This window comes from Trachypithecus francoisi, unplaced genomic scaffold, assembly GCF_009764315.1.
Source record: "Trachypithecus francoisi isolate TF-2019V2 unplaced genomic scaffold, Tfra_2.0 Lachesis_group4, whole genome shotgun sequence".
Classification (NCBI taxonomy): Eukaryota; Metazoa; Chordata; class Mammalia; order Primates; family Cercopithecidae; genus Trachypithecus; species Trachypithecus francoisi.
The window spans coordinates 56,864,681-56,885,535 of NW_022681469.1; the positions used below are offsets into that span (position 1 = coordinate 56,864,681).

Sequence of the window (20,855 nt, forward strand, 5' to 3'; positions counted from 1 at the left end):
GGTTCTATTCCCTTTGGTACTTTGTCCTATGAACTCGGTCTTGATTGTTATGGACTCTCATCTTGATCTCCCTAACTCAGGGAGTGTTCTAGACTCCAGAGCAATTCCCTTTTCATGTACTGGAGCCTGGAAACTCTCTCAAGGCAGTAAGCAGGACTCATCTTATTTTTTTCCTAAATCTGCTTAATTTTTTAATTTTTTTGTCATTGTTTCAGGTGGGAAGGTAAGTCAGACCCTTTAGCTCCATCCTGCCCAGAAGACTTCATTATTTTTCTCCTTCTCCCTTTTTCTCTCCCCCTGCCTTCTTTCCACCCTCTTTTTTAACTTCTTATTTTGAAATAATTTCATACTCACAAGAAGTTACAAAAACAGGTACTGTGTACCCATCACTCAGTTCCCCTAATGGTGACAGCTTCTATAATTATACTGCACTATCAAAACCAGGAAATTAGCAGGCAAATTAACTGGACTATAGACCTGACTCAGATTTCACCAGTTTTTATATGCATTCATTTTTTGGGTATGTCTTTGTATATACTCATGACATTTTATCTATCACATATATAGATTCATGTAACCATCATTTTAATCAAGATATGGAACTGTTCTGTCACTACAAAGGAAGTCCTTTGTCATGTCCCTTTAAAGTCATACTCTCCTTCTCCTTCCCTAACCTATGGCAACCACTTGTCTATTCTCCACATCTTTAATTTTGTCATTTCAAGAATGTTATATAAATGGAATCATAGAATATGGAACATTTTGAGACTGGCTTTTTTCACTTAGAATAATACCCTTAAATTCTCTTCAAGTTGTTTACGTCAACAGATTGTTCCCTTTATCAGTGAATTACCTTATGTGGACATACCATGAGTCATATGAACATTCAGTCATGGAAGGATATTTCAGTCATTTCCAGTTTTTGGCTATTACAAATAAAGCTGTGAACATTTGTGTACAGGTTTTTATGTGAACATAAGTTTCATTTCCCCAGGATAAATTCCCAGGAATATAAATGCTAGGTGATTAATGGTAGTTTTTGTTGTTGTTGTTTTTAAGAAACTGCCAGACTGAATTACAGAGTAGCTGTATCATTTTATATTCCCACCAGTAATGTAGAAAAGATCCGGTTTCTCTGCACACTTGCCAGCATTTGAATAATCAGTATTTTTAATTTTAGCCATTCTAGTAAGTATGTAGTATTTTATTCTGGTTTTAATTTGCATTTCCCTAATGGCTAGTGATGGTAAATATCTTTTTGTGTATTTATTTGCCATCATATATCTTCTATTGGTTGCACTGTTTCTTAAATGTTACAAGATTAAACTTTTATGTGCATGAATCATGTTTTCTTCACTACTGGGGATAGTTCACTTAGGATAAGGATTTGGCTATGGTTTAATATTTCTGGAATGACCAAAATGAATACAAAAACAATAATAAAACAAAACCCCACAGGCATCACAAACAGAGCTCATATGCTCTAAGATTGGGGCCTGCACTTTGAACTCTAGTCTAGGGATCAGCAAACTATAGCTCACAGGCCAAATCTGGCCAGGGGCCTGTTTTTAAATGCCCTGAAAGCTAAGAAGGGCTTTTATTTTTTACTTTTATTTTTTATTTATTTATTTATTTTAGGATGGAGTCTCCCTTTGTCGCCCAGGCTGGAGTCCAGTGGCGTTATCTCAGCTCACTGCAATCTCTGTCTCCTGGGTTCAAGCAATTCTCCCTGCCTTAGCCTCCTGAGTAGCTGGGATTTCAGGTGCCCGCCACCACACCCAGCTAATTTTTGTATATTTAGTAGAGACAGGGTTTTGTCATGTTGGTCAGGCTGGTCTCTAACTCCTAACCTTAGGTGATCCACCCGCTTCAGCCTCCCAAAGTGCTGGGATTACAGGTGTGAGCCACCATGCTTGGCCAGGCTTTTACATTTTTAAAGGGTTATTAAAAAACAAACAAAAAAAAATACGCAACAGAGTCCGTATGTAATCTGTTAAGTCTAACATATTTACTATATGGTGTTTACAGATAAAGTTTGCAGATGAATGGAAAGAAAACCTGATCTTTTTTGGGGCAAACATTAGCAACATTGACATCTGATTACCCATGATACTCTCAAGATCTTACAGTTTAACAAAAAGGTGGGGAAATAAAAACACCATAAAAGCGGCTGGGTGCAGTGGCTCATGCTTGTAATCCCAGCACTTTGGGAGGCCGAGGTGGGCAGATCACGAGGTCAGGAGGCAAGACCAGCCTGGCCAATATGGTGAAACCCTGTCTCTACTGAAAATACAAAAATTAGCTGGCCGTGGTGATAGGTGCCTGTAGTCCCAGCTACTCAGGAGGCTGAGGCAGAAGAACCACTTGAACCCAGGAGGCAGAGGATGCAGTGAGCCGAGATGGCGCCACTGCACCCCAGCCTGGGTGACAGAGAGAGACTCCGTCTCAAAAACAAAAAACAAAAAATACCATAAAAGCACCATGACTTGAAAACAGCTCCTACATTAACTCCCTGTCAAAGTATTTTTAAGCAGATAGGTATAAGCCTTATAGCATTCTTCATTCTGTTATTGAATTTCTTCCATGTGGTCCTGAAATATATATACATTGCTGACAAATTCATGTGCTATAAGCATTGAAAAACCAAAAACTTCAGTGGGTTCTAAACTCAGAGCTATTTCCAAGAGTTAGTCATATCAAAAGACTGGATTTTTCCCAATTTGGAGAGAAAACAGTGTCTCCAGGTTTTTAAAGTGGCATCTTATGAGCTTAGTCTCATTTCAACCTCTTTTCCAACCCATGAACCAGTATTCTGTTATAAATAACAATTCCATTGTATGTTTACTCTCTGGTCTTTTGACAAGCTAAGAACTCTTTTCTGACTTGGTGGTTTATTTTGATCCCAAATGAATTTTTTTTTATATGCTTTATATTTCCAGTTTTACTAAAATGAAGTAAACCCAGTAGTGCTAGCTTCCCTACTATCCAGACAATGACAAACACCAGTCCTTTCACTGGCAACACACTTTACCTCTAATATTCTTTGAACATTAAATATCTAAATCGTGGAGCTGTAAAGACAAAAGGACTTTGTACCACATGCATACCTGGGCTTGGAGACTTGATGTATACCACCGTCAAGTTTCATATCTAAGTTGATGAACCAAGTCTACAACCTAATAGAGAAGCCACCTTATTAGAAGTATCTTACCTAAGCCACTTACAACATGTTAAATTTGCCACACATGGGTAGAGGACAAAACTTAGAATCAAGACTCTCATAAAGATTAGAGAATGCAGCCCCAATACACACTCTTGCATAGCTTTTTAGTAGGTAAGTGTTTCAGCCTGAGAGTCTCAGGTTTCCTTTTGACTTCAGAATAGCACATAATACATGTAAATCATGGTAGGAATTATACACCTGAGTTATTTACCAGTGACAGCAATAGCAAAGGAAACCATGGAGCAGGAAATCAAATATAATTATAGAGCTGACACATCAAAACCCTGTGGGAAGCCGGAACCTAAGGGACTACATTTTACTGGCATGGTTTCTTGCAGAGATTATCCAGAAGTCATGCTGCAGATAAAATCCAGGCTCTTAGCAATAAGAGTTATTTCTGTTTCTATCCTTCATGGGCTCTGTGAGGAAGGCCCAGATGAGCTGAGCTCAGCTGCCTATAATAATAGCTCACATCTAAAGCTGCTAATTATTTCCAAAATTTGGTTTCGGATTGGAAATCTCCACAGAAAAAAGCAATCTGCCCTGATTTTCTAGGCCTCTTAAATTATTTCATCCAGTTGATACATAAGACCTGTGGCTGACTGGGCACCAAATAGTTTTAAAACCGAAATGAAATATGGAAGTTTCTCTTAAACCCAATCACCTGTTCACACTCGCAGCTCCCTCCGGAGACTGCTGCTCTCTTCACCTGAGGTCCTGCTGCATTATTACCTTAATGGATTAAATTTGCTATCAGACACAACATACAGATCTATGTGGGGACCAACCTCATACGAGAGTCTGTGCTACTCTGCAAAACGATGCTTGATCAGAACCTAGATTCTTCCACTGTGACCAGGAAATAAACTCATCATTCTGCAATTTGGCCCTTCCTGGTTCAGGAGGTGGGGCCAGAGTGTAAGACATAATAACAAATAACACACAAAAAGAACTCAATAGGCTAAGGTGCTTCAGAATAACCAATGGGTTAAGCATGCAGCTTCCTCAAAGCATTCATTCGTCTTTATCTTCAAGCAAAGGTTACTGAAGGCCTATTTATTTGATGACCTTAAGATAGCTCACTATGGAGTCCAGGCCTCTGTACTCCTTCTCCTGAATTACTGCAGTAACCTCCTAAAAAGCAAAAGTTATTTTTTTCTCCTTCATCCACCATTGTTCCTTCTCATCTATCTCCACTCAACATTCAGAGTGATCTTTCTAACACACAAATCTGATTATGTAAACCCCAAATTAAAACCTCCCAAGGGCTTCCCAATGCTCTTAATATAAAATCCAAACTGTCCCATATGATCTGACCTCTCCCAAACTCTCCCGCCTCCTTTTATGCCACTTTCTCCTTCACTCTCTATACTTTGGCCATATTTGACTTCTCTCACTTCCTCACCTCTGTGTTCTCACAGTACAATGTACATACGTTTATACTAACATTGATCCCACTGTACTGTATTCTCTGATTTGCCTTTCCTCACTAGAATGTAAGCTCCTCAGAAGGCAACGAGACCATGTTTTATATTACCCTTGCACCCCTAGTTTCTGGCAGTGCTTGACTCAAAACATTTGTTGAGTAATTGAGCAAATAAAGAAAAATAGAGAAGACAGGAGAAGGAGGACATAGGCTAGGGAAAGATAATTTTGTTTTTAAACATTAAGTTTGAGGTGGCACTGGTTTAGTGGAATAGAAATGGGCAAGAACAATAGAGATCAGGTCTGCAGGTATTGATTTGGAAGTTATATACACAGAAATAATGACTGAAGTCATGAGAATAGTTTTAAAACTAAATCTAAATTTTAGAAAGACGTATGATTCTATGAATAAATGAATAAAATATGACAAAATACCTTTAGCTTATAATTCAAACATGCTTACATATGCTAATAATTTTGGTTATGCTGTGATTCAGAGCACAGTTAAACAAACTTGTATTATTGTTTTAGACTATTGGGACCAAAGACCAAAAATAGGTAACTCTCTTGGCTCCTTATCAAATTCAAGACATTAGATCACAAGTTGATTCTTACTATATTTGATATCCAGTCATTGCATAATAATGTTTCAGTCAATGATGAACTATAGAAATGATAGTTGTCCCATAAGATTATAATAGAGCTGAAAAATTCCTATCACCCAGTGACTTTGTAGCCATCCTAATCGTCGTTTAAATGCAACGCACTACTTGCATTTGGGGTGATGCTGGTGTAAACAAACCCAATCCACTGTCATATAAAAGTATAGCACATATATTATGTGTAGTTCATAATACTTGATGAGAATAAATGACCATGTTACTGATTTATGTATTTACTATACTTTTTATCGGTATTTTAGAGTGTACAGCTTCTGCTTATTAAAAAAAAAAAAGTTAAGATACAACAGCCTCTCAGGCAGGTCCTTCAGGAAGTATTCCAGAAGAAGGCATTGTCATCACAGAAGATGACAGCTCCATGTGTGTTATTGCCCCTGAAGGCCTTTCAGTGGGACAAGATGTGGAGATGAAAGTGATATTGATGTTCCTGACCCAGTAAAGGCCTAGACTAATGTGTGTGTTTGTGTCTTAGTTTTTAACAAAGTTTAAAAAGTAAAATAAAAAATAAATTAACAATTTTAAAAACAGAAAAAAGCTTACAGAATAAGGATAGAGAAGTGTATTTCTACAGCTGTAAAATGTGTTTGTGTTTCAAGCTAAGCATTATTACAAAAGAGTAAGAAAGTTTTTTATTTTATTTTTTCTGAGAAGGAGTCTTGCTCTGTTGCTCAGGCTGGAGTGCAGTGGTGCCATCTTGGCTCACTGCACTCTCTGCCTCCTGGGTTCAAGAGCGTCTTCTTCTTCTTTTTTTTTTTTTACATGCTTATTTTGTTTTTTCTTTTTTCTTTTTATTATACTTTAAGTTCTAGGGTACATGTGCACAGTGTGCAGGTTTGTGACATATGTATACATGTGCTATGTTGGTGGGCTGCACCCATTAACTCATCATTTACATTAGGTATATCTCTTAATGCTATCCCTACCCCCTACCCCCACCCCATGACAGGCCCTGGTGTGTGGTGTTCCCCACCCTGTGTCCAAGTGTTCTCATTGTGCAGTTCCCACCTATGAGTGAGAACATGTGGTGTTTGGTTTTCTATCCTCGCAATAGTTTGCTCAGAATGATGGTTTCCACCTTCATCCATGTCCCTACAAAGGACATGAACTCATCCTTTTTAATGGCTGCATAGTATTCCATGGTGTATATGTGCCACGTTTTCTTAATCCAGTCTGTCATTGATGGACATTTGGGTTGGTTCCAAGTCTTTGCTATTGTGAATAGTGCCCCAGTAAACATACGTGTGCATGTGTCTTTATAGCAGCATGACTTATAATCCTTTGGGTATATCCCCAGTAATGGGATGGCTGGGTCAAATGGTATTTCTAGTTCTAGATCCTTGAGGAATCGCCACACTGTTTTCCACAATGGTTGAACTAGTTTACAGTCCCACCAACAGTGTAAAAGTGTTCCTGTTTCTCCACATCCTCTCCAGCATCTGTTGTTTCCTAACTTTTTAATGATCGCCATTCTAACTGGTATGAGATGGTATCTCATTGTGGTTTTGATTTGCATATCTCTGATGGCGAGTGATGATAAGCATTTTTTCATGTGTCTGTTGGCTGCATAAATGTCTTCTTTTGAGAAGTGTCTGTTCATATCCTTTGCCCACTTTTTGATGGGGTTGATTTTTTCTTGTAAATTTGTTTAAGTTCTTTGTAGATTCTGGGTGTTAGCCCTGTGTCAGATGGGTACATTGCAAAAATTTTCTCCCATTCTGTAGGTTGCCTGTTCACTCTGATGGTAGTTTCTTTTGCTGTGCAGAAGCTTTTTAGTTTAATTAGATCCCAGTTGTCAATTTTGGCTTTTGTTGCCATTGCTTTTGGTATTTTAGACATGAAGTCCTTGCCCATTCCTATGTCCTGAATGGTATTGCCTAGGTTTTCTTCTAGGGTTTTTATGGTTTTAGGTCAGACATTTAAGTCTTTAATCCATCTTGAATTAATTTTTGTATAAGGTGTAAGGAAGGGATCCAGTTTCAGCTTTCTACTTATGGCTAGGCAGTTTTCCCAGCACCACTTATTAAATAAGGAATCCTTTCCTCGTTTCTTGTTTTTGTCAGATTTGTGAAAGATCAGATGGCTGTAGATGTGTGGTATTATTTCTGAGGGCTCTGTTCCTTTCCATTGGTCTGTATCTCTGTTTTGGTGCCAGTACCATGCTGTTTTGGTTACTGTATCCTTGTAGTATAGTTTGAAGTCAGATAGTGTGATGCCTCCAGCTTTGTTCTTTTGGCTGAGGATTGTCTTGGCAATGTGGGCTTGTTTTTGGTTCCATATGAACTTCAAAGTAGTTTTTTCCAATCCTGTGACGAAAGTCATTGCTGGCTTGATGGGGATGGCACTGAATCTATAAATTACCTTGGGCAGTATGGCCATTTTCACGATATTGATTCTTCCTATCCATGAGCATGAAATGTTCTTCCATTTGTTTGTGTCCTCTTTTATTTTGTTGAGCAGTGGTTTGTAATTCTCCTTGAAGAGGTCCTTCACATCCTCAAGGGATTCTTTTTCCTCAGCCTACCAAGTAGCTGAGATTACAGGCTCCCACCACCATGCCTGGCTAATTTTTGTATTTTAGTAGAGATGGGGATTTCACCATGTTGGTCAGGCTGGTCTCGAACTCCTGACCTCAAACGATCCACCCGCCTCGGCCTCCCAAAGTGCTGGGATTATAGGCGTGAGCCATCACAGCTGGCCTAAAAAAGTTCTTTAAAATTTAAGTTTATAAAGTAAAAATGTTCTTTGGGAAGTTGAGGCAGGAGGATCACTTAAGGCCAGGAGCTGAAGACAAGCCTGGGAAACATAGCAAGGCCTCATCTCTACTAAAATTTTTTTAAAAAATTAGCTGGGCATCATAGTACACACCTATAATCCCAGCTACTAAGGAGGCTGAGGCAGAAGGATCACTTGAGCCCAGAGTTCGAGTTTACAGTGAACTATAATTGCACTCCAGTCTACACAACAGACAAAGCAGCTATCTCTAGAATAAATAAAGTAAAAAAGTTACAGTAAACTAAGGCTAAGTTATTATTGAAGAAAAGAATAAATTTAGTGTAGCCTAACTGTACAGTGTTTATAAAGTCTATAGTAGTAATGTCCTAGGCCTTCACATGCACTCATCACTCATCACACTGACTCACTCAGAGCAACTTCCAGTCCTGCAAGCTCCATTCATGGTAAGTGCCCTATGCAGGTGTACCATGTTTTATCTTTTATACCATATTTTTACTGTACCTTTTCTATGTTTAGATATACAAATCCCATTGTGTTACAACTGCCTACAGTTTTCAGTACAGTAGTCTGCTGTACAGGTGTAGCCTAGGAGCAATAGGCTATCAAACAGCCTCAGTATGTAGTAGGCTGTACCATCTAGATTTGTATAAGTTCACTCTATAATGTTCACATGACAATAAAATTGCCTAATAACACATTTCTTAGAATGTATCTCTCTCATTAAGTGATACATGACTGTACTTAGATTTTCATCAAATTTTCACCACATAACTATGAGTCTGCCCATTAGGCGGCATGCAGTTAGATCTGGGAGTGTATAGGTATTATTTTTATTCCTGTTATGTTTTTTGTTAATATTCTATGAATTTTAACAGAACACTCTTAATTTTCATGACATAAAATGAATACCTAACACTAAAATTTGATATTGTGAAGACCACCCTCTCCTCCTCCCCTATTCTTCCTTTTTCTAGTTGGCATCCCGTGCCTTTAGCTTGTAGCATTCATCCCTATACACGGTCTAATTGCAGTGTCCTCCTTGATGCCATTCTGTAAAATTTAAAGGAAAACTTCACCAGCATTAATTTTTTTATTCATTAAAACAACAAACCTTGGCCAGGTACAGTGGCTCACGCTTGTAATCCCAGCACTTTGGGAGGCCGAGGTAGGCCGATCACCTGAGGTCAGGAATTCGAGAGCAGCCTGGCCAACATGGCAAAACCCTGTCTGTATTAAAAATACAAAAAAAATTAGCCAGGCGTGGTGGTGCACGCCTGTAGGCCCAGCTACTCAGGAGGCTGAGGCAGGAGAATCGTTTGAACCCAAGAGGCAGAGGTTGCAGTGAGCCAAGGTCACGCCACTGCACTCCAGTATGGGCAATAGAGCAAGACTTTGTCAAAAAAAAAAAAACCCGAACCAATGACAAATCTTAAAAAAAAATATTATCAGCCACCAGTGTAGCCAGATATAATGAAAAATGTACAAAAGCTATTCACATTTGTGGGACTGAGAATTTGTTGTTCTAAAACAGCAAGCTTAAAATGTACATACCAAACAAAATTCCTATTTACTCCAGTCATATGAAGTTAGTTTTAAATATTGCATTATAATATATGTATTCAGTTTCTTTTTAAGTTCAAGAATTAGAAAGCAGCTCTTCTAGAAAATTTAAAAATCAATTTTACCCAATGACAGGACTAATGAGTGTTCCCTAAATGATTTAAAGAGGTCTTTTTAAAGAAAATGTCTGTATCATATCAATGATAAGCAACTAGAAGAAAAAAAGATGTCAAACATGAGAACGTAATAATGGAAAAGTATAAAAAAGCTAAAATTTCCGTTAAGTGTACCACATTTCTACTTATGTATGGAGAATGGCTATTCATCTGACATAGCAAAATGCAGCCTCCTTACCAGTCAGTGTTACAACATCATCTTTATGAACTTCTGCCATTTCCTGAACATGGACTTCTGAGTTCACATCAACCTCTTTCCCTGATAACTGTAAATAAGCTTCAAGTGAAGATGGAACCTTGACAATAATAGAACCTGTAATAAATATAAAGGAGAGCTCAGTAATATAAAGAAATCAAAAGTACCAGAGTCTATTATAAATTTGGCTGAAAGGGTAGCATTGCTCCTGGAACACTGTTTTTACTCCTCAGCATACAGTATTTATTTAAACCTTTTCCTTATTCCCAGGTGCTCAAAGTTTCCTTACTCTCAAGTCATTCACAGACACTTCTGTCAAGAATACGGGTTATTAGCACATTATTAACTGCTAGTTCTTCTTTTTGCCAATAGTCCTACCCAGCTCATCCAACACCAGAAAGTGAGTAATTTACTACACATGTAGCTTATAGATAGGATTTACCATTGAGCATTTAATATGAGCCAGACCCCTAATTACATTGTTTTAATCCCCATATTAACTTTATGAGGTATTTTTTTAAATTATACTTTAAGTTCTAGGGTACATGTGCACAACGTGCAAGCTTGTTACATATGTATACATGTGCCATGTTGGTGTGCTGCACCCATTAACTTGTCATTTACATTAGGTATATCTCCTAATGCTATCCCTCCCCGCTACCCCCTCCCCACAATAGGACCCGGTGTGTGATGTTCCCCTTCCTGTGTCCAAGTGATCTCACTGTTCAATTCCCACCTGTGAGTGAGAACATGCGGTATTTGGTTTTCTGTTCTTGTGATAGTTTGCTGAGAATGATGGTTTCCAGCTGCACCCATGTCCCTGCAAAGGACATGAACTCATCCTTTTTTATGGCTGCATAGTATTCCATGGTGTATATGTGCCACATTTTCTTAATCCAGTCTGTCACTGATGGACATATGGGTTGAGTCCAAGTCTTTGCTATTGTGAATAGTGCCACAATAAACATACATGTGCATGTGTTTTTATAGCAGCTGACTTATAATCCTTTGGGTATATCCCCAGTAATGGGATGGCTGGGTCAAATGGTATTTCTAGTTCTAGATCCTTGAGGAATCGCCACACTGTTTTCCATAATGGTTGAACTAGTTTACAGTCCCACTAACAGTGTAAAGTGTTCCTATTTCTCCACATCCTCTCCAGCACCTGTTGTTTCCTGATTTTTTAATGATCACCATTCTAACTGGTGTGAGATGGTATCCCATTGTGGTTTTGATTTGCATTTCTCTGATGGCGAGTGATGATGAGCATTTTTTCATGTGTCTGTTGGCTGTATGAATGTCTTCTTTTGAGAAGTGTCTGTTCATATCCTTTGCCCACTTTTTGATAGGGTGGTTTTTTTCCTGTAAATTTGATTGAGTTATTTATAGGTTCTGGATATTAGCGCTTTGTCAGATGAGTAGATTGCAAAAGTTTTCTCCCATTCTGTAGGTTGCCTGTTCACTCTGATGGTAGTTTCTTTTGCTGTGCAGAAGCTCTTTAGTCTAATTAGATCCCAGTTGTCAATTTGGCTTTTGTTGCTATTGCTTTTGGTGTTTTAGACATGAAGTCCTTGCCCATGCCTATGTCTTGAATGGTATTACCTAGGTTTTCTTCTAGGGTTTTTATGGTTTTAGGTCTAACATTTAAGTCTCTAATCCATCTTGAATTAATTTTCATATAAGGAGTAAGGAAAGGATCCAGTTTCAGCTTTCTACTTATGGCTAGCCAATTTTCCCAGCACCATTTATTAAATAGGGAATCCTTTCCCCATTTCTTGTTTCTCTCAGGTTTGTCAAAGATCAGATGGCTGTAGATGTGTGGTATTATTTCTGAGGACTCTGTTCTGTTCCATTGGTCTATACCTTTGTTTTGGTATCAGTACCATGCTGTTTTGGTTACTATAGCCTTGTAGTAGAGTTTGAAGTCAGATAGTGTGATGCCTCCAGCTTTGTTCTTTTGGCTTAGGATTGTCTTGGCAATGCGGGCTCTTTTTTGGTTCTATATGAACTTTAAAGCAGTTTTTTTCCAATTCTGTGAAGAAAGTCATTGGTAGCTTAATGGGGATGGCATTGAATCTATAAATTACCTTGAGCAGTATGGCCATTTTCATAATAGTGATTCTTCCTATCCATGAGCATGGTATGTTCTTCCATTTGTTTGTGTCCTCTTTTATTTCACTGACAGTGATTTGTAGTTCTCCTTGAAGAGGTCCTTTACATCCCTTGTAAGTTGGATTCCTAGGTATTTTATTCTCTTTGAAGCTATTGTGAATGGGAGTTCACTCATGATTTGGCTCTCTGTTTTTCTGTTCTGGTGTATAAGAATGCTTGTGATTTTTGCACATTGATTTTGTATCCTGAGACTTTGCTGAAGTTAAGCTCCTTATCAGCTTAAGGAGATTTTGGGCTGAGACAATGAGGTTTTCTAAATATAGAATCATGTCATCTGCAAACAAGGACAATTTGACTTCTTCTTTTCCTAACTGAATACCCTTTATTTCTTTCTCTTGCCTGATTGCCCTAGCCAGAACTTCCAACACTATGTTGAACAGGAGTGGTGAGAGACGGCACCCTTATCTTGTGCCAGTTCTCAAAGGGAATGCTTCCAGTTTTTGCCCATTCAGTATGATATTGGCTGTGGGTTTGTCATAAATAGCTCTTATTATTTTGAGATACGTTCCATCAATACCGAATTTATTGAGAGTTTTTAGCATGAAGGGCTGTTGAATTTTGTCAAAGGCCTTTTCTGCATCTATTGAGATAATCATGTGGTTTTTGTCTTTGGTTCTGTTTATATGCTGGATTACGTTTATTGATTTGCGTATGTTGAACCAGCCATGCATCCCAGGGATGAAGCCTACTTGATCATGGTGGATAAGCTTTTTGATGTGCTGCTGGATTCGGTTTGCCAGTATTTTATTGAGGATTTTTGCATCGATGTTCATCAGGGATATTGGTCTAAAATTCTCTTTTTTTGTTGTATCTCTGTCAGGCTTTGGTATCAGGATGATGTTGGCCTTGTAAAATGAGTTAGGGAGGACTCCCTCTTTTTCTTTGAAGAAATGGGACCAGCTCCTCCTTGTACCTCTGGTAGAATTCGGCTGTGAATCTGTCTGGTCCTGGACTTTTTTTGGTTGGTAGGCTATTAATTATTGCTTCAATTTCAGAGCCTGTTATTGGTCTATTCAGGCATTCCACTTCTTCCTGGTTTAGTCTTGGGAGAGTGTAAGTGTCCAGGAAATTATCCATTTCTTCTAGGTTTTCTAGTTTATTTGCGTAGAGGTGTTTATAGTATTCTCTGATGGTAGTTTGTATTTCTGTGGGGTCGGTGTTGATATCCCCTTTATCATTTTTTGTTGTGTCTATTTGATTCTCCTCTCTTTTCTTCTTTATTAGTTTTGCTAGCAGTCTATCAATTTTGTTGATCTTTTAAAAAAACCAGCTCCTGGATTCATTGATTTTTTGGAGAGTTTTTTGTGTCTCTATCTCCTTCAGTTCTGCTCTGATCTTAGTTATTTCTTGCCTTCTGCTAGCTTTTGAATGTGTTTGCTCTTGCTTCTCTAGTTCTTTTAATTGTGATGTTAGGGTGTCCATTTTAGATCTTTCCTGCTTTCTCCTGTGGACATTTAGTGCTATAAATTTCCCTCTACACACTGCTTTAAATGTGTCCCAGAGATTCTGGTACGTTGTATCTTTGTTCTCGTTGGTTTCAAAGAACATCTTTATTTCTGCCTTCATTTCATTATGTACCCAGTAGTCATTCGGGAGCAGGTTGTTCAGTGTCCATGTAGTTGAGCGGTTTTGATTCAGTTTCTTAGTCCTGAGTTCTAGTTTGATAGCACTGTGGTCTGAGAGACAGTTTGTTATAATTTCTGTTCTTTTACATTTGCTGAGGAGTGCTTTACTTCCAACTATGTGGTCAATTTTGGAATAAGTGCAATGTGGTGCTGAGAAGAATGTATATTCTGTTGATTTGGGGTGGAGAGTTCTGTAGATGTCTATTAGGTCCACTTAGTGCAGAGCGGAGTTCAATTCCTGGATATCCTTGTTAATTTTCTGTCTCGTCAATCTCTCTCATGTTGACAGTGGGGTGTTAAAGTCTCCCATTATTATTGTATGGGAGTCTAAGTCTCTTTGTAAGTCTCTACGGACATGCTTTATGAATCTGGGTGCTCCTGTATTGGGTGCATATATATTTAGGAGAGTTAGCTCTTCCTGATGAATTGATCCTTTTACCATTATGTAATGGCCTTCTTTGTCTCTTTTGATCTTTGATGGTTTAAAGTCTGTTTTATCAGAGACTAGGATTGCAACCCCTGCTTTCTTTTTGTTTTTCATTTGCTTGGTAGATGTTCCTCCATCCCTTTATTTTGAGCCTATGTGTGTCTCTGCATGTGAGATGGGTCTCCTGAATACAGCAGACTGATGGGTCTAGACTCTTTATCCAATTTGTCAGTCTGTGACTTTTAATTGGACCATTTAGTCCATTTACATTTAAGGTTACTATTGTTATGTGTGACCTTGATCCTGTCATTATGATATTAGCTGGTTATTTTGCTCGTTAGTTGATGCAGTTTCTTCCTAGCCTTGATGGTCTTTACATTTTGGCATGTTTTTGCAATGGCTGGTACCTGTTGTTCATTTCCATGTTTAGTGCTTCCTTCAGGATCTCTTGTAGGGCAGGCCTGGTGGTGACAAAATCTCTAAGCATTTGCTTATCTGTAAAGGATTTTATGTCTCCTTCACTTATGCAACTTAGTTTGGCTGGATATGAAATTCTGGGCTGAAAATTCTTTTCTTTTAGAATGTTGAATATTGGCCCCCACTCTCCTCTGGCTTGGAGAGTTTCTGCCGAGAGATCTGCTGTTAGTCTGATGGGCTTCCCTTTGTGGGTAACCCGATCTTTCTCTCTGGCTGCCGTTAAGATTTTTTCCTTCATTTCAACTTTGGTGAATCTGGCAATTATGTGTCTTGGAGTTGCTCTTCTGGAGGAGTATCTTTGTGGCATTCTCTGTATTTCCTGAATTTGAATGTTGGCCTGCCCTACTAGGTTGGGGAAGTTCTCCTGGATGATATCCTGCAGAGTGTTTTCCAACTTGGTTCCATTTTCCCCGTCACTTTCAGGCACACCAATCAGACGTAGATTTCGTCTTTTCACATAATCCCATATTTCTTGGAGGCTTTGTTCATTTCTTCTTAGTCTTTTTTCTCTACACTTCTCTTCTCACTTCATTTCATTCATTTGATCTTCAATCACTGATACTCTTTCTTCCAGTTGATCGAGTTGGTTACTGAAGCTTGTGCATTTGTCACATAGTTCTTGTGGTTTTCATCTCTATCAGTTCTTTTAAGGACTTCTCTACATTGGTTATTCTAGTTAGCCATTCGTCAAATCTTTTTTCAAGGTTTTTAGTTTCTTTGCATTGGTTACGTAGTTCCTCCTTTAGATCTGAGAAGTTTGATCGACTGAAGGCTTCTTCTCTCACCCTGTCAAAGTCATTCTCCGTCCCGCTTTGTTCTGTTGCTGGCGATGAGCTGCATTCCTTTGGAGGGGGATGTGCGCTCTGATTTTTTGAATTTCCAGCTTTTCTGCACTGCTTTTTCCCCATCTTTGTGGTTTTATCTGCCTTTGGTCTTTGGTGATTGTGATGTACTGATGGGGTTTTGGTGTGGGTGTCCTTTCTGTTTGTTAGTTTTCCTTCTAACAGTCAGGACCCTCAGCTGCAGGTCTGTTGGACTTTGCTAGAAGTCCACTCCAGACCCTGTTTGCCTGGAGAATCAGTAGGAGGCTGCAGAAGATAGAATATTGCTGAACAGCGAGTGTTGCTGTCTGGTTCTTGCTCTGGAAGCTTCGTGTCAGGGGTGTACCCTGCCGTGTGAGGTGTGAGGTGTCGGTCTGCACCTGGTGGGGAATGTCTCCCATTTAGGCTACTCAGGGGTCAGGGACCCACTTGAGCAGGCAGTCTGTCCGTTCTCTGTTCTCTACCTCCGTGCTGGGAGATCCACTGCTCTCTTCAAAGCTGTCAGACAGGGACATTTACCTCTGCTGAGGTTTCTGCTGCTTTTTGTTTAGCCATGCCCTGTCCCCAGAGTTGGAGTCTACAGAGTCTGCCTGCCTCCTTGAGCTGCAGTGGGCTCCACCCAATTCGAGCTTCCCTGCGGCTTTGTTTACCTACTTAAGCCTCAGCAATGGCGGGCGCCCCTCCCCCAGCCTCGCTGCCACCTTGCAGTTAGATCTCAGACTGCTGTGCTAGCAATGAGGGAGGCTCCGTGGGTGTGGGACCCTCTGGGCCAGGTGTGGGATATAATCTCCTGGTGTGCAGTTTGCTAAGACCCTTGGTAAAGTGCAGTATTAGGGTGGGAGTTACCCGATTTTCCCGGTGTTGTGTGTTTCGATTTCCTTTGGCTAGGAAAAGGAATTCCCTTCCCCCTTGTGCTTCCCAGGTGAGGCGATGCCTCGCCCTGCTTCAGCTCTCACTGGTCGGGCCGCACCCGCGGACCAGCGCCAACTGTCCGACATGCCCCAGTGAGATGAACCCGGTACCTCAGTTGAAAATGCAGGAATCACCCATCTTCTGTGTTGCTCATGCTGGGAGCTGGAGGCTGAAGCTGCTCCTGTTCAGCGATCCTGGGTGTGCCCCCATGACGTATTATGATCACCTCAATTTTACAGATAAGAACTTGCTCAACTTCTCACTAGTGCTAGTGCTGGAACCTAGACTCAGCTCAATAATTACAAAGCCCATGCTTTTAACCACCATGGTATTTCACACAATGCTATCTCATCAGAGTACAGGTCTTGTGACCTCATCATTATAACACAACTAGAACACTAAGCTCTTGTGCTTCCAGATGTGCCTTGTGTGTAACAAAAAACAACAATAGAAAAAGATTATTTGAATTCCAACTCACTAATGTTTCTTTTGAGTATATTACAGGCTTTTGGATAAGATAAGACACTCAACCTGTATTTCCATACCACCTGGCTGTAATTCAAGCTTCTAAAAGGGTAAATCAGGAAAAGTACTCTGTTAGGTATGGAATCATTTTTCAAAACAATTATGAGGGTTGCATTGTAAATTCACCAACACACTCCTATTTCAGAAGTTTTTCTTTCTGTTTTTCATTAAATAAAGTAGGCAAAAGGCCCCTGCCATAAAGCATTAACCCCGTCTCTGTAGACTAAGATGGTCAGGATGGGGTTTAGGATGCATTTACTTATGGGTTATGGTTTTCCTTCCAATCTGGCTAACATCAGCTTAAGCTTCCTTAAGTCATTTCTTAATCTTCCTAACTGGAGCTACAAGTTTGAGATAAGCATGATGAACTATTCTGTTCTAAAAAAAAAATCAGGGAACAATGCACATCACTACAACTAGTTTATTTTATTAAGAAATAAATTGCAGGCCGGGCGCGGTGGCTCAAGCCTGTAGTCCCAGCACTTTGGGAGGCCGAGACGGGCGGATCACGAGGTCAGGAGATCGAGACCATCCTGGCTAACACGGTGAAACCCCGTCTCTACTAAAAAATACAAAAAACTAGCCAGGCGAGGTGGCGGGCGCCTGTGGTCCCAGCTACTCGGGAGGCTGAGGCAGGAGAATGGCGGGAACCCGGGAGGCGGAGCTTGCAGTGAGCTGAGATCCGGCCACTGTACTCCAGCCTGGGCAACAGAGCGAGACTCTGTCTCAAAAAAAAAAAAAAAAAAAAAAAGACATAAATTGCAGCCAGGCACGGTGGCTCATGGCTGTAATCGCAGCACTTTGGGAAGCCAAGGTAGGTGGATTGCTCGAGCTCAAGAGTTTGAGACCAGCCTGGACAACATGGCAAAACCCTGTCTCTACCAGAAAACAAAATAAAACAAAACAAAAAAAACTGGGTATGGTGGTGCACAACTGTAGTCTCATCTACCTGGAAGGCTGACCTCCCAAGCTTAGGTGATCCTGATGAGGCTGCAGTGAGCCATGATCTTGCTGCTGCACTCCAGCATGGGTGACAGAGTGAGACCCTGTCTCAAAACCAAAAACAGAAAACCAAACTGCTTTCCAGGGTTCAGATGTAAACTACAGACAGGAGATTCCCATAACAACATATGAGGGCTTTAGGAAAAAAGAAAACAAAAACAACCCTGGAAGATTTCAGGATAAATAGAAGACACATTTTTCTACCAAACATACTTTCAAAAGTAGAAAATCATGGATTTAAAAAACTCTTTTTGTAGCACTTGATATCTCTAAATGTATGAAGTTTCAAGTGTACTAACTTTATGAACACTTGTCTCCGTTCTTAAATGCACAACATGATCTTAGATTTTTGAGATCTTTAAAAATGTTAAGCAATGCAAAGATTTCTATCCCATCTCCCTCCACATCTTTAAAAACCAAAAACCACCACTACCAAAACTCCATTACTGTTTGTGAATGAAGAATTTTCATGACTTGAAAACCTTCCTAATGTCCCATCTTTAACACTAACTTTTTTAGAAAGGAGAGCTCTCGTTATGTTCTTTAACCTCTTTTCACTTCATAAAGTTCTTCGTGGTTGACATCAGTATTATCCTCTTAAAAATTCAAATGTGAACTAACAGCACTATTTATTGAAGGCATATTATTTTAAAATTAGTGATTTATCCCAAGGACAAAATGTTAAGTGGAAAAGTCAGAACTCAGATTCAGGTGTGACTCCCAGGCCCAAGAACAGCCTTTCTGAATGAATTAAGAAGGTCACCATATTAATTTTCATAAGGTGAAAGAAAACAAGCATTATATATTTTTCCACATCACAAAATGGTGAAGACCTAAGAGACTCCAGTAGCTGGCTCTGAACCCTACAGCAAGACAGTGGCAGAGTTGGAATGGATTCCAGATGTCTTTGCTAACCATTAAGAAAAGAGTTACTGAATAACTTTCCATTACTCTAAAAAGTTACTGTTCCCAAGTGTATTGAGAATTCAGAGATCTGAAGTAAGACAGAAATCTTTGTTTTCAGTTGTCTTTAAGCTTCTGCCAGTAACATGGTCCCAGTAGAAGAAAACATAAAACTGTAATCTTAATCAAAATTTGCAACATCAAATACTATTTCAGTAGTTTCAAATACTATTTGAAATAATACTAAAAAATATTTTAAGTGAATAAAGACTAACAGTCTTCAAAAGTTTTACAGTTTCCTGTTTGTTTTATTTTGCCTACCATGCAAAACATTAAATTACTTTTATGTAAGAGCTGCTTATTCAAAACTTTGTTCTTACTCTGTTACTAGTTATATTAACAATATATTCCTTTTCTCCTTGGATCTTTGTAATAACGGAGTACAATTATATAACTTACATACCATTTATAATTTACCCTGAAGAGTATTACCTAAAGCTCTTAGATTTAGTGAGGACATAAGTTTATCCTAATTTAAAGGGAGAAAATAGGATATTGAGAAATCAGACTGGTGTATCAGCAATAACTGAGGTTTCAGACCTCTGTGTTTTGCAGTTTTGACATTGACAAATTCTAGAGATGGATAAAAAAATTAAATCAATATGGTAAAGAAACTACTAATAGCAGGAACAATCAGTCTCTGTGAGGAAATATTTTCCTTGTTAAACATCTGGCCAACATGCAAGAGCTTCTAGACTATTTTTAAATTTTTTTTATACAGAGCTACAGTTCTTAACTTTCTGCAGCCAAGCCACTTCAGCCCCTATGGCCAACCTACTTCACCCAAGCCACTTGTCAACACATATGTGTACATCCATGTGTGCAGAAGAACAGACAAATTCATATTTAGCTTTCAGATGAAATGTATACCATTTTAAATGAAAGAGTTGGACTCAGAATAAGTTGTGTCAGAAGTTAAATGATAGATAGAGACATATCATAAGTCTTGATACTTTAAGAGACTAAATAATCACTTTAGAGGACCTTCCTGTGTGGTACCTTTATTTAAGGATCACACTTTGAAAACTGTTACTCTGTACTGATTGCCTGAGAAGTTCCTTTTATAGGCTGGCAGAAAAGCTCCCAAAAGAGTGTATGGCAGCGTTTTTCCTTCAAAGATTATTCTATTTCAGAATAGATTAAACTAAAGAATCCACAGAGTAACATTTAAAGATTCCATAATAACAGTCAAAATATTACATTTTTGTTTGTACTACAAAGAAAAAGATAGTCGGCATGGCCATCTATCCTAAAAGTTGTAAAGATCATTGGTCTAGAGAGCCAGCAGACCAGTGCCTTTAAATCAGGTTCTATCAGAAGATATTTTCTTGAAATCACTATGTCAGTATAGATAATTTGACCATCTGTTTCCTGAGTGTTACATAAACCTTCCTTACATCATATGTCAAAACATTCCAGTTCACTAACCTTTATGGGATTTCAATTCCACTTTCCCCAGTTGGCTGACATAAACATCTATGGCACCCTGATGAGCTGAGGCTTTTAGACATCCGGAAGATGAATCTAGGAAGAAGAAAAAACCATAAGTAACATCATTCTTATTTGATAAATGGAATTATAAACTTGAAATAAAAGGCTCTGCTTTAGCACTAAGATAAGGGGCTAAGAATCTTGCAAGGTTTAGTATTTTCCTCATAACAATGCCATTGTTTGCACTTAAATGTAAACAGTATCAGAAATCTAGAAATCTATTAAACTAGACAACTAATTAAAAAATCTATATCTACATTAACCTGAATAACTTATCTCTAAACATTTACTCTAAAACTTAATGAGTAGGAAAGAGAGTCTGCAAGTAATGGATCCTTTAACCACTAAGCACCATTGATATTTTTAGTTTTTTATCATGTTGACACATTTAGTAAACTTTCAATAATTACCAAAGAATTCTACCTCATGTATAGTCACATACAAGCA

The 20,855-nt window shown here is 38.9% G+C and overlaps 1 protein-coding gene across 1 annotated transcript in view; it reads right to left on the reverse strand.

Moving 5' to 3' along the window:
• Positions 1-20,855, reverse strand: part of FAM185A (family with sequence similarity 185 member A) — a 59,367-nt gene that overhangs the window by 8,850 nt on the left and 29,662 nt on the right. The window contains exons 6-7 of the mRNA XM_033193682.1: positions 20,346-20,441; positions 9,976-10,110 (exon numbers count right to left, since the gene is read on the reverse strand). Coding sequence (XP_033049573.1) covers positions 9,976-10,110; positions 20,346-20,441 — 231 coding nt within the window. The remainder of the gene's footprint in view (positions 1-9,975; positions 10,111-20,345; positions 20,442-20,855) is intronic.